General features: G+C 39.6%; 1 protein-coding gene across 1 annotated transcript in view; it reads left to right on the top strand.

Annotated features, from left to right (window-relative positions):
* The window catches only part of STMN2 (stathmin 2), a 52,912-nt gene that overhangs the window by 28,826 nt on the left and 9,153 nt on the right, over nucleotides 1–14,933 (top strand). The window contains exons 3-4 of the mRNA XM_045063180.1: nucleotides 1,907–2,079; nucleotides 13,000–13,191. Of these exons, the coding sequence (XP_044919115.1) occupies nucleotides 1,907–2,079; nucleotides 13,000–13,191 (365 nt within the window). The remainder of the gene's footprint in view (nucleotides 1–1,906; nucleotides 2,080–12,999; nucleotides 13,192–14,933) is intronic.

The raw sequence follows: 14,933 nt of genomic DNA, 5'->3' as shown, positions 1-14,933 counted from the left end.
TTTGCAAGAAAATGCTTTATACTCAGGAAACTCAAAAGAAAAAAATCAACAACCATCACTGTTTCCCCTTATTATATTCTCCATAACGTTCCCATATTTTGAATATGCCTGTCAACAAGCTAACAAGTTCCCATGATAAAAGTGACTTATGACTGAGGCCCTAGATAATAAGAATTGAAATTAAAATAGAAAGAAAGATAGGTAGAAGGAAGGAAGGAAGGAAAGAAAGAAAGAAAGAAACCAACCCAGCTTAAAGACCTGGCATGACTACAAACTTCACTGTAGTACAACACTTTCCACTGGATTTATCAAAGTTCAGTCTACTTAGCTTGCTTTTCTTCCTGGCTTTGTAACTATCTGTGTGACCTCAGGCAAGTTACTTAGATTTTCTGAGCCTTATTTAACTCTAGTATCTTCTTCCCATAATTGTTACAGGGTTTAAATGGTCTTGGCAGCAAGGCTGACCCCTTACAAGGCCTCAAAAATGGTAGCTATCATTGCCAATGATCTCATCCTCACGTAATTCAGTCAATGTAATGACGGTGTTTGATAGAGGTCTATGTGTAGCAGTCAGAGCTGAGGTCTATTTTGTTACTTGTTGGCTTATGTTTCTTTTCCAGATGAGTAAAGACATACATTAAAGATAAGCTGAAGGCATCTGTGGCACTTGACCCCTTCTGTGTGTTTATTTCTTTTTTAAGATTTTATTTGTTTATTAGAGGGAGAGAGAGAGAGCAGGATGAGGAGCAGAGGGAGAAGGAGGCACCTCACTGAGCAGGGAGCCCAACATGGAGCTCCATCCAGAACCCTGGGATCATGACCTGAGCTGAAGGCAAACGCTTTAACGACTGAGCCACCCAGGCGCCCCACTTCTATGCCTTTAAAGCCTGACCCAGAACTTAGAGGCTTTTTCCTTCCAAAGTTACGCTAACATAGCACAAGTGTCATAAATGCTAATTAACTGTTTTGTAACCATGTCCTTGTGAAAGGGTTTCAGTTTCCAACCCAAACTTCCATTAGAAGGCAGGGCCAACGCTTACCTTGTGTAAATTCATCCAGTTGACAGATAACCCAGACAGAGGCTTCCTCTGCTAGATACAGCTGTAACCCGTAATCCGGCCACGTTTCTTCTGGGATTCTAATACCTCACTACAGGCTGTCACAGAGGCTGCAAAGATAAATATGGAACAGGCCTCTCTTTGGGGGAACTTAGAGCCGAAGAGAAGAGACATATGTCCAACAGTCAAATAATCAGCAAGCAGAGCACAGTGTGGTTAAGGGATAAGCTGGAGGTGACACAAATGGGAAGACAGTGGCAGGTTCTACAGCATTAGGGATTGAAGACAGGGGAGAAAAAAAAAGTCAGAAGTCATGGGTGAGCTGAGTCTTAGAAGCTAAACAGATAAATTCAACATTGCTCATGCACTGCTTCCTAGAAGAATTGGTAAAGCATTTCAAATTTCCAATAAACCTTTGTTATTTTTTTTTCTTTCTCACTTAGCCTGAAAATGCCTCCAGCCATGATAATTTTCAAAGGATAAATCGAAATCTGTGCCACTTTATTTTCATGTGAAGCTCATGTTTATTCAAAAGGAAAAAAAAAGTTCGATTTAAAATCAATTTGAGCTCTTTTCTCCTAAGGACGCCTGCCTTTAATCAACTCCCTATGGACGTTGTTGAATTTCCCAACACTGTACATATTTATTCTGTTGGAATATATCTGTAATGATAGTAAAAAAGAGGTCTTATATGTTCAAAACCATGTAGAACAGATAATCACACGCAGCATTTATTCCTATTTGCCAGAATAACAAGGCTGCTTTCCATTGCCAGAACTCAAATTATTTCAATAACCCCCTGCTTCACTGCTATGTATGCTTAACATCCTCCAACATTCATTCCTCAGATATGGAAGTGAAGCAAATCAACAAACGTGCCTCTGGCCAGGCTTTTGAGCTGATCCTGAAGCCACCATCTCCCATCTCAGAAGCCCCACGGACTTTAGCTTCTCCAAAGAAGAAAGACCTGTCTCTGGAGGAGATCCAGAAAAAACTGGAGGCTGCAGAGGAAAGAAGAAAGGTAACTTCTCCCATAGGTTTTTCAATTCTTCTCTCTTTTCTCTGTCTCTTCCCTTCCCTCCTCTTCTCTCTCCTTTCTTCCCCCCACCCCACACATTCCAGCAGAGGTTCCAGGGAACAATATGTGTAAACCTACAATAGCCCAGCACGTGTAGGTCTTCAACAGACACGGAGCCAGGCTAGTTCAAGTAAAAATTGCTGCCTCTGGGCTACTTGAAACCAAACATCTTAGACACTAAAAGAGCTTCAATACCTTGGTGCCCTTCTCCCTCTCTTAGATCCCTCATCATAAAAATCTCCCTGCCTTAGTCCACGGTGCATATCCAGGAAAGCATAAACTTGGGAAACTTAGCTTCACGGTTTGGAGGTGAGGAGGGATATACGAGTGGTGATTACTCCTCTCAGGGTCCGTGTCCCATCCCCAGTGTGCAGGCTTTCCCTGAAACTATAGACCACCAGATCCTCCCCCTAAAATATCTCTGCCAGATGCTGCTCACCCCAGGATAAGGGCCCCAAGCTTGCCTCTGTCCTCAAGGCCTCACTTCCTGCCTTTGAAGTTGGTCCTTCCAAGATCAGGACCCTCTAAATCTATCAGTGTCCTCCTCTCCTTAGTTCTAAGCCTTGATGGCCTTTTCTTCTCTCTTTTCCATTGGCCTCTGTTTGTATTAAAGCACTTTTCTTTTGCCCAATCTCTAATTGTTCACAATTAGATGACTAAGAAGCCAAGGGTATTAAAAATGAGAGGGGGACACTCAGAAATCCCAAAGACTCTACACATAAAGATAGAAGTTACATCTGAATATGCCTGTACCAATCAAGTGATTGTTAAAGTCCATCCCACCAAAATGCTCTTGACCAACCCAAATGGAATTATTTTTAGGTAATTCATGCCTCTATTGTATTTTTCACTGACTTTATCATAATATATTTTTAGAAGCATGTAGTCCCTAAGAATATGCTCCATGCACTGTCTTACTTAAGTGGAAACTCTGCATTTACAATAATTTTTTATTTTATTAATATATTACCTATAAAAAGTTAGCCAATACATTCAACACCTACAGGTTGGATAGTTACAAAGAAAACAAAGATAGTCTTTCTCACTGAATTCTCTAACAGTTAACATGACACAAAGCCAAATATGTGTATGTGCATATATGTGTGTGTATAATACATGTGTACATATATAAACACATATATATACAACAGATGTAATATCAGATAATGAGAACTTATCTTCTAACTTGCTGCCAACAGATACAAGTTACTAACTACAACAGTGATGGTGTGTTACATTCTAGGCGGATCAAGTTCTCTTACAGGTAAAGGGCAATGGGTACGGGTCCTACGTTGTCCTGTAGAGATGCTGGGACTTGATTCGAATAGAAGGTCAGTGACTGAGCTGAGATTGAAACTTGAGATGAAAATTCAGCATCATGGTTCAGAATGTTGCTGGTGTTTCCAGGCCACTTATTTAATTTGAAGGATACTGTTAAAAGGAAAGAAAAACACAGAGATTATCAAAATTGACTTGGTAGCCTCATAAAACTCCTGAGTTAGCTAATTACTAATTCTTTCTGGTAAAATTCCTACACCCTGACAATGATAAATTATCAACAATTACACCTTTATACAAGTGAATTGAACTAGAAATTGAACTAGAAATTGGCCTTAAAATGTTTTTTAAGATATTTATAAATATAATCATCTGGCATTGTGACACCAGGAAAAATTTTTGAAAGCCTTTAAAATCAGTATTCCTTCACATGTCTGGTATTACTTGTTACAATTTTCAAGGCAAAAATCATTATATAGATTATGTCTTGGTAGTAGAGTTTTAATTAGAAGAGAATATAACTAATTAACAGAAAGTACCAACTTAAAAAATCATTAATTGATTTTATTCTATTGGCTTGTGCCAACTTAATTAGTGCTCGCTAGAAGAATTGTTAATTCTCCTCAAAGAGCCTCTAGCTAGTGGATATATGTCAGTGATTACCTTAGTGAAAACATGCATATAACCAAAACTCAATTCAACTAGCTAAAACACAAAGTGGGCATGTGACTAAAATGTCTAGAAATGGTTACAGCTTCAAAAACAAGCTGGATTCAGACGAAGCAATGTGGTCAGATAAACCTTTTTATATCTATCATCAATCTCCTCCTGCCTCTCATTGATTTCAAGACCAAGAGAGTTTCCTTTCCAACAGTCGCTCCCAACTTATTTTCCTCACAAATTAGACACTCGAGCAGAAAGAGCATTTTTCCTTCCCACGAAAGTCCTGGGATTGATCCTCAGTGTCCTGTCCTGGGGTCACACCCTGAACCCTGAGCCCATCCTTGGGGTTGAGAGGATGCGGGCGGTACTTTGATTGGCTAGCTTGGATCACATGACCTTCAGAGGCTGGGAGGTCAGATTCCTGCAGAGAAATGCAGAGGAGTAGAGCCCTAAAAGGAAATTGAGGTGTTGTTATCCAAAGAAGGGGAAGTGGAATTTCGACAAGCAAAATGACAGATAGCCACAATTTTCATCTTTAGAAGCTTAGCTTTAGTATAACAATTGCAATGACTATTTAGCTCCTACACTGATCAACTCGTAATTCTCCTAGCCCTTTCAGCATTAAAAAGCGATCTCTGCAGCTACACAGAACAGTGCTGTCCAGCAAAAATATAATGTGAGGCACATATGTATTTTAAATTTTTCTAACAGTCACATTTTAAGGAGTAAAAAGTAACATGAAACAGCCCTGCGCAGCAAGTAGCTATTCAGTTGGACAGCACAGATAAAAATGAGACCAGAAAAATCTTAGTGAACCATGGAGGAATTTTAGGCCTAACTGTTTCTAATTGGTACCGGATAATTGTTCAGTTTCAACTTTATTAATTTTTTACATATTTTCTAAGGATTACATTGAAATATAAACTCGGAAAGTTAAAAAGAAACTGCCATGCTGTGATTTCAATCTTTACGTAATCAGAACCAACCCAGGGGAAGTTTAGGACCTACTGGAAGTAATAGGATCTTCTAAATCTCACACTTTCTTCTTTGGCTCGGTGGGCTCTGCATTTACTTGTCAAGTCCTCACTGTGGGGAGGGAGCTTCTCTGAGCCCAATTTTCACCTGCCGGTCTCTCTCCTGGTGTTCACATTTATTTATTTATTTAGCACTTTGCACAATTAGTAAGCATATGTTTATCTGCATATATATTTATTTAGCCTTAATATCCCTGCTGTTAAATTATACACTCCATGAAGGCATGGATTCTGTCTTTTGTTATTAGTCCCTAGAAAGAATTAGTACTGCAAATATTTTTAAATGACTAAGGAAATGATAATTTTTAGAACCAAATGTTAAAGTGACAATTTATCACTTGTTTTGACTTTTTATTTTGTCTTCACATCCTAAAACAAAATTATAATTACTACTTTTCCAAAGGATATCTTCTGAAAGTGCACTAAATAAATTATACAATCCAAAGGCTTCTTAGTCTGGGAAAAATCACTCAATCAACAGATATTTTAAGAACCTACTATTTGACAGGCACTGTTCTAGCTATTAGAGATGCCTCATCAACCTTATTCCAATTGGGAAGAAATAGCTAATAACTAAATACAGCAGGGCAAAGGTAATTGATAGTGCTGGAGTGGAAGGCGTTATTCATATGGGATGACCAAAAATGGCCTCTTAAATATGAGAACATTGCAGGGGGAGGAAGCATGAAAGAAAGGAGTAAGCTTTACAGCTCTTCTCTGGGGATAGAACACTTGAAGTAAAGAGATTAGCAAGTGTAAAGGCCCTGAGATAAGAGTGTGCTAGGACAGTTTAAGTACACAGAGCTCCGTGTGACTGAAGCAGAAAGAACAAGGAAGTGCCAAGCAGGAATTGGGGTCAGAAGGTAGCATTTTAATGACTTAGACTTCAATTGAAATGGGAGATCATTGAGGAAGATAAAAACATTTCACTATTTGATGTGAATCACAGCATCTCTTTAGAAAAATATCTACTAAAAAAAAAACTGGCTGACTAGAAACATAAATAGTGTTAGATAGAGAAGACATGAAAGTGTTCTAGACTAAGAGAATCATTCCAGAACTAAGGATACACAGAGGTAAAAATGCATAATGTATGTTTTCAGGGCAGTGGGTAGACCAGCAAGCTAGTGGAGTTGGGTAGGGAGATGGAGAGTAATGAGGTGAGATTGTGGAGGGCCTTGAAGCACCCAGATTAGATGTTCAAACTCTATTACGGAAGACATAAAAAAACACCAAAGGCTTTCAAAAGTAAACACATGTCCAACCTAGTCCAGTGGTCAGCCACATTTTGCTCTGGGTCTATTTCTGTTCTCACAGTTACAAGTTTTTAAAGATTCTGCCTATCAAACATGTTATTAATAGTAGTATGAAATTAACATAATAGTATTAATAAATTAATATAATAGTATTAATAAATTTGTTTTGCCATGGTTATAAGCAAAAAAAATCTATAACTGCTAATTAATATTTTTGATTATCATTAAAAGTAAGTATTTTCTCACTAAATTGACTTAATTCTAACTCAATGAGAGTATAAAAATAGACAAAGAAAAAGGTGAAATATGATTGCTGATAAGGTTTCTAAAAGATAATAAAAGCTTATGAGCCCCTTTCCCCTCCACTGGTATCATCAAAAGGCCTGCTTCTGAGAGTTTAGGGACCACATCTGGGAACCAGTGACCTAGGCTATGTTGCAGAGGCCTTCTAGATTTATAACTGGAGGGCTGCAATGCAGTCATCTCCACGTGGGCTCAAACTCAGTTCACAGTAAATGTTCTGGCAGTGTCCCCAATTCCTCATACCATCTGCTGACACTATTGCAGCACCGACCATCTGGTTACTAGGTTGGACAGTCCTCCCTTAGGCTCCTTTGAACCAGAATTAATCCCCATTGATTGGTTCACAGAAGAAATCTGTTACACAAGAAATAAGTCTTTTTCCTGCTTTTCCTCCTCTCTTTGATTATCTGTGGGAATCAGCATTCGCCTCCGTAAGACCAAATTATCTCATGAGGTCAGCTTGAATCTCATATTTTGAAATCAAAGTTTCCATACTTGCAACTGACCCCCATGGGTGAAACACTTCAGTCATCCATCTGTTCAGCCAGCCAGCCAGCCATTTATTCATTCAACAAACGTTTAGCAAGAAACAGCAGAGCTAAGCTAACCCAAAGTCCCAATTGGCCCAGGACAACTCCAGCTTAATCCTGCTTTTTCTATATCATTATTATCATTTCAATTTTACAAGTACCCCAGTTTGGACATAAATTATATGGTCATCATAAGCTGATCATAGTGTTTAAGAGCATCTTTAAAAGCACAGTGGGAGAAAACATATGTTTAAGACAATACCTGTGATCAAAGTCTGGTTCTACCACATAATAGCTGTATGACCTTGGACAAGTCCTTAATCTATGTCTTATTTTACCCATCTGTAAAGTGAGCCTAGTAAAGGGACCTCTGTCATGGAGTTAATGTGAGAACCAGAAGACCTATCCTACATGAAGACACTTGACAAACCCTGTGAGACAAAGAGCTATTATTATGCAAAAACACATCTGGTTCCTGCCCATTTAGTCCAGCAAATTCACAATTTTTTAAATTTTATTTTATTTAAATTCAATTAAGCATATAGTGTATTATTCATTTCAGAGGTAGAATTCAGGGATTTATCAGTTGCATATAACACTCAGTGCTCATTACATCAAGTGCCCTCCTTAATGCCCATCCCCCAGGTCCCCCATCCCCACCCTGCTCCCCTCCAGCAACCCTCAGTTTGTTTCTTATACCTAAAAGTCTCCTATGGTTTGTCTCCCTCTCCCTCTCCCTCTTTATAAAATTCACAATTTTATAAAGAAAAGAAGTTTCTTATCAACAAAGATACTGAAATGTTACTGTACATTTCATAAATACTTCAAATATTATAAAATATTATTTATCAAGTTACAAAGAAGGAGAAACAGTTTGATAGGTGACACCTATATAAATAGGTCTGCACAGCTACCAGTGGCCTGAAAAAATTAGCATTAGGAAAAAATGATGAAAATTTAAGAATTCTAATGACATGGGTAAAATCTCAACCTAAAATAGATTGAATTAAAAAGAGCACTACTCAAACCAGTTCAGTGAGATACCCACACTGACAATATTATCACCTATCAACTCCAAAGTCCCTGAATCTCTGAAAGAAAGATACATTGCTTATTTTTAAGAAAATGGAATAAAGTGGACCATTGGTCACCAAACTTGATAGACTTACCTTTTCTGTTTTTTGGCATCTCCTAGATGGCAATGAAAGTTGCATCCAGGAAAAGAGGGAGTGGTTTGTACAACAGTGGATTATGAGCTAAAGTGCTAGATTATCTGTAATTCAACATTCAGAAAGCATCTTCTCCTTGGTGAATGTGACCCTTGGTCCACAGAACCCTCTTGTGTGCGGTCCCCTCGGGGAAGACCAGCCCTACCCCCGGTAGTTCTTTTCCTAGTTCATCACAGTAAAATCAGTACAGGCTTTAGTCTAAGAGCTCATTCTAAAGGTCTTTAGATTTTAATCATTTTAAAATTTTTATTACACCTCTCACTCCAACACAAAGTGAATATGGCACCCTTTTGTTTTACACAATTATATTCAATTTTTATATCTTAACAAGACATTATTGTGCTCCAGCTGGGTTACTAATGTTTTTTCATTATTAATAGTAAAGCCAATAATTGGAGACGCATCCTCCAACCTATCACTGTGAAGGCACCGAGATACTAGGAGATCCAGTGTCTGATAGAAGGTTCTAGTTAGTGACAAGTAATGTATTCAAATGATGAAGGAGACAATAAAATAAAGGGCTAGAAGTGTGTTCACTTCTGAAATAAGTGGAACACTAATACTATCTAAAATATAGTCTTAAATCTCTTATGTGTACATAAAATAAAGTGAGTTTTATATACCACTTAACTCAAATTTATCTTCCATTTCATTTGTATAGTAATTAAATTCATACTCAGTAATACAAGGAATGGTAATGAACCTCTTTAGAAAATGTTGAAGTGTTCCTAAATGTACAATAACTCCTCTCTCTGTCTCATTATTTTTCCCTTCACGTAGTCTCATGTAATCATTGCAGTGATACTTAGTTCAGTGTGAGGAGGTTGATACCTAGAAAAGGTGTTCACCAATTCTGAGCCTCCATTATTACAATAGCAAGGTGGAGAAAGTTCCCTGATCTCCCAGAATGTCATGTTGGATGTCTCAGTTCTATAAATAGTTTGCCTTGACATTTGCATTGTATCAGCTGATGATTATCATGCCCTAATTTTCCATTTCATTGTGTCCGTGATCTTCTATATTAAGTACATGCTCTTCAGAGATGGTCCTCCATGGTCAGACCTTTTCCCTTAAACAATTTATTTTTAACAACTTTCAACAAATCTTACCTTTCAAGCCTCCCAGTAGGGGCTCTTTCTGCTAATCTGCCCAAGCAAGGAATAAAATAAAAAACACCTCTTCCACCTTGCAGTAAGAACGTTGTATCTGCCAAAATGAAGGGACACTTTTCCACTTTTGTCTAACATATTTTTATTCTACATCCTTACACACACCTTGTATTTTAAGGCAGTTTTTTAAACCACATCCTTTTTTCTCACTGATGGAAATATTAGAACCATAACCGGTTTTCTTCCGGGCTGTGAGGCTGTGACTGAGAGGTTAAGGTGTATTTTTTTTTAAGATTTTATTTATTTATTTGACAGACAGAGATCACAAGTAGGCAGAGAGGCAGGCGGGGGGGGCGGGGAGCAGGCTCCCCACCAAGCAGAAAGCCCGATGTAGGGCTTGATGCGGGGCTTGATCCCAGGACCCTAGGATCATGACCTGAGCTGAAGGCAGAGGGTTTAACCCACTGAGCCACCCAGGTGCCCCTATCTTTTTTTTTTTTTTTTTTAAGATTTATTTGCTTATTTATTTGAGAGACAGAGAGAGAGCATGAGCAGGAGGGGAAGAGGGAAAAGGAAACAGAATATCAAGCAGACTCCCCTCTGAGCATGGAGCCTGATGAGGGGCTTCATCCCACCAACCTGAGATCACGACCTGAAGGGAAACCAAGGGTTGAAGGCGTAACTAACTGAGCCATCCAGGCACCCTTGGGAGATGAAGGTGTATATATGAACGAATCAGTTTCTACCCAAGAATAAATTCAGAGAAGTTGTAGGCAGAGATATCTGGGTGCTAGGCTGCAAAAATAAGAAAAAGGAATATGACTGTCACAGCAATAGAATTATGGAAACCTTAGGAACTGAGGTAAAGACCCCAAGACTATTGGCTCTGTGGAAGAATGTGTTTGAGAGTTAAGTATTTGTGAGGAGAAACCAAAATGGGGCCCCGTCATAAATATTTTCTCAGTGTGGAATTCTTTCCATAATCCACTTCATGTCATATATTTCTTTAATGGACCTGAGCTTTATATATTTGAAACACAGGTAATCATTAGGTCCTCTGTAGAAGGAAAGGCACGACAGGATGGAACAGCCTTGAAGTGCGCCTGGCCCAGTTTGGCCAGTCTTCTTTGTTTAGCAGCGGCCTCACATGAGAACGCTCCAGACTGCCTTCTGTTTCTGTTTCACCCCATTAATTGTGCTAAAGAAATACACTTGACAGTGATGCTGGGTAGTCTCATTTAGTCCCAGCGGCTGCCAAAGGAGCCAAACGCTCCACCCAGTGAGGCAATGGCATCTCTCCGTCACTGATGATGGGGCCTGTGGGAGAGTTTGTTCACACAGACCAAACGTCCCCCGCCAAGGAAGTCATTTGAAAAGACACATGCTGCCATATTGCCCTGTGAGTCCCCAGGGCTTCCCTTCTCGATTCTGTTCCCCTGCTGTCTCCTGACTGTCTTTAGGCCTTTCACAAAAGAAAACTAAGAGTGCAAATATAAACTGTAAGTCAGAACCCAATTTTAGAAGAGCCACAGTAAATTTGAGCACCTGAAAATGAAAAGTTCCTCAGTTGCCCCTTGATACCCATCCATGATAACTCTCTCTATGAGCAGATACAGTGGAGAACAGCAGGCACGTGGCCCCTTGCCCCACAGTCCATCAGAGAGAAACTGTATAACTGTGTACACACACACACACACACACACATCTGTAATCAGTGTGTCCCTGTCCCAGTTCAGTAGTCCTAGCAGCAATAAGGAAGCAAAATCCGTGTAGGATACTTTACCAATAGTCCCACCTAGAGGCAGGAGGATGCATCAGCTAGAAAATACTTTTTCATGTTTTTTCCCAAAAAGCTCCATTTGATTTTGAATTTATTCTATGTTAACATTTTCTCATTATTTTTCTTACTGGTTTTTTTTGTTAGCTATAAGAAAGCAAGACTGATGAGTCTAAAAGGAGACATGGGGCTAGTTTCCAAAATGCTCTAATCTCCAGTGAGTCACTAGACCTGTTCCTGATGAACTTGAGAGCAAACACGTCAGCAAAGAGTCTTTAAGGCTGCCTGATGTTACCATTCCTGTAGAATTGTATCTGAGGAGAAGCTTCTTCCCCTGTCAAACTTCACAGTGTTCACGTACCAAGATCTCTCCCGTAAGATCCCATGACCACTGCTAATTAAAATGGTTTCCCATTAATGCTTCTAATAGTAATCAATATTTGACAAGCCATGAGATATTTTTTTGATCTGTCATTGTTTAGGTGTTCACATTTACAATTACTCCTATGAAGCTTTCCCTCAGAGCGCCAGCCAGTCCTAAGGCATTCCCCAGGAACAATGAGTATGCAGTAATTTAGTCTTAAACTTGGATAGCTCTGCACTGAGTAAGACTTCTTTCAGCTGCATATTATGGAGGAAAAAGTCAAGTTAAATAGCACATCTGGGTCACCAATGCAGCCCTGACATCAAAGACCATGCCAGAGCATTTTCCAGAAGGTATTCTGTGAATAGTGTGCATTAGAATCACCAGGGAAGTTTATCAAAAATATAGATTCCTGGGTCTCAAGAAAGAACCACAGAATCAGAATTTGGGAAGGGAGGTGGATACCAACCAAGCCTCTGCATTTTCATCAAGCACCTCAGTGATTGCTAACCTCCACTGCACAGAGTCATACAGCCCCCTGATGCTGCAGGAGAAATAAGGACACAAAATGTGGGGATGCTGGGTGGGTGCTGGGTGGGGTGTGTCTGGCTTTGATGTTTCTGCTCTGACATAAGTAACCACAGGGTTTCAAAGATTGCCCAGGTGACCTCAGCATGTTCAAGAGGAGGCCAGAATAAGGGCTTTCTATTTTCTTTGGCCAAGTGGACATTAATTTTGTGCTGTTCACAAGTCTCCAAAGAGAATTTGGCTAATGAAAACAAAATAAGCAGGTTGTGGGACAAGTGGGGTGGGGTAGGTGGGGGGTGGAATAAAATGAGAAAATGAATTTGGGGATTTGATTGGCTAGAGTTGAAAGTTTACTGCGGGACTCAGCCTATAGCTGGTGAAAAAATGGGGCAGGGAAAAGACTAGAACTTGCCCTAATCTTCCCATATTTTCCTTAGGCTTCAATGGACGCTGCATTCCAATGATTAACTGCAGCATCCCGGTTGCATAAATGCTTAGCAGCAACTTATTCTAAAAAAAAAAAAAAAAAAAAAAACTCCTCAGTCGGGGTTAAATGCTTCTTCTAAGATAGTGCCTCCAAAAAACTCACAGCTGAAATTTCAGCTGACCACATCTCCCAGCTAACCACATTCTACAGAAAACTCTAAGCTGTGCAGATGAGTACTGAATGGCAACCATGCTCAAGGCTAGAAGTGGAGTTCATTTGAAAAGAACACTCTCAAATCAGGAGGCCATTGTTCCCCCAGGTTTGTGTGTGGGTGACTCTTAGATGAGTATGTTTTTCTTCCACAGTCTCAGGAGGCCCAGGTGCTGAAGCAATTGGCAGAGAAGAGGGAACATGAGCGAGAAGTCCTCCAGAAGGCTTTGGAGGAGAACAACAACTTCAGCAAAATGGCGGAGGAAAAGCTGATCCTGAAAATGGAACAAATTAAAGAAAACCGTGAGGCTAATCTAGCTGCTATTATTGAACGTCTGCAGGAAAAGGTAATCCAACGAAGTTCTGGGCATAAGCATGCGTTGCTATGCAACACAGCAGGGTGAGCTGTCAGATGTCCAGGAGCCAGAGACTTAGTCAAAACCTGCTTCAAGTGCACAGACAGCCAACACTTTGGGTAGGTTCACCCATTGTAGCATCGATGTCATGGGCACTGCAATATGGTAGAAGAATGGGAATCCAACATTAAAGCTAGAACTGTGTCTGTTTTTTTTTTTTTTTTTTTTTTTTTTTTAAGCAGTGAATGAATTCAGGGAGGCTGATCCATGTTTTCAAGTATAGCAAAGAGTTCTGTACAAATTTGAAGAACAATCCCTTAGAAAAATATTAAATTGGAAATATGAAGTAGACCATTCAAATATATATTAATAAGTAATAATAATATATAATAAAATAACACATTCAATATTTATTTCAATTCAATATTTATTTAATTTATTTAATTAAAACATGATGCTAAATATATAAATAATAATTTGGAAAAATACATTTGTAGGAAAAGGACAGAATATCTATGAAAAGAAGCAGGAAGCCCAAACTCTCCATGTAGGAAAATCTACATGTGAAACTGGTGTATAATAACATTGCTTGAAACCAAAGCAAAGGGAAGCTAGTAAGGGATGTTCATTTCCCCAAGTTCTGATATCCTGGTGTCTTCTCACCAGCCCTTCAGTCAGGATGAGCAGTGCTGGAGAGCCTCTGGAAAGTGTTCTGTCTTTCCCTTTTGTGGGCTCCACTGCTATCTACCCACCACCACCACCCAGAAAACTTTCCTTTGAAAATGTGGAGTATAGCTATAAATGGTTAGGCTTTGTCCATCTCCAGAAATTGGATGAAACATTGAGAAATACGACTTTTGAGAAACAATTCCTAAGTCCTTTTCTGAGCAGTTGCCCCCTGCACCAGTACTGAGTACAACGACATGTCACTACTGGAGAGAGAAGTAAGACTGCCCCGTCATCAGAGCATTAGGAGTCTCGACAACAAGAGTTGTGCTCCTGTTTTCTGAGTTTTTCTTAGGAAGACTCATGTCTTCAATTAGAGTTGGCTCATCTCATCTAAGGATCAGGCAAGCCCTATTCTGATAACTCTGTTTTTGCTCCCATTCTCTGATTACACCTATCAGGCCAGAATCAAAGAAAATTAGGCATAAAGCCTGAAAATAGATACATTTAACTCCATAGAGAGTTTGGTGGACATCTGTGCTCTTGAGGAACTTTTGAAAGCATTGCTGGGGAAGTGTGTGTGGGCTCTGATACAGCAGTGGGACACTGAGGCTCTCTGAAGTGTGTAGAGGAAGTACTACGTGACTTGGGTGGGAACGGAGAGCCACTGAATGCCTTAGTCAGAACTTTAAAGTTAAAATTTAATTTACTTATATAAGCTGGTGTTTCCCCACTCTCAGAACAATGTCATTGTACTTCATCTAAGTGCATCAGGTCAGAATTTGAAGGTGGCCCTTCAACTCTCTGCGTGTTACACATGGTGGTACCATAGCCAGTGCTTTGCTGAGATGCAGGAGGGCAAAGTTCCATTGGGTAAAATTTATGCCCCTCACTTTGAACCATTGGGTCTTCCTCCATTTGCCCTCAGTTCACATTGTTTCTGCACAATCAAGGAGATTCTTGTTGGTACCATGGACAGCAGAAGACCACCATATATTCTCTTCTGAATAATTATAGCTCAACCATCTCCTATCCTAGGCCCAAAATAAAATAAATCACATGGAGTT

This window comes from Mustela putorius, unplaced genomic scaffold, assembly GCF_011764305.1.
Source record: "Mustela putorius furo isolate JIRA1106 unplaced genomic scaffold, ASM1176430v1.1 tig00003846_pilon_pilon_pilon, whole genome shotgun sequence".
Classification (NCBI taxonomy): Eukaryota; Metazoa; Chordata; class Mammalia; order Carnivora; family Mustelidae; genus Mustela; species Mustela putorius.
The sequence above is the reverse complement of the archived record's forward strand: the minus strand, read 5'-3'. Positions and strand labels throughout refer to the sequence as shown.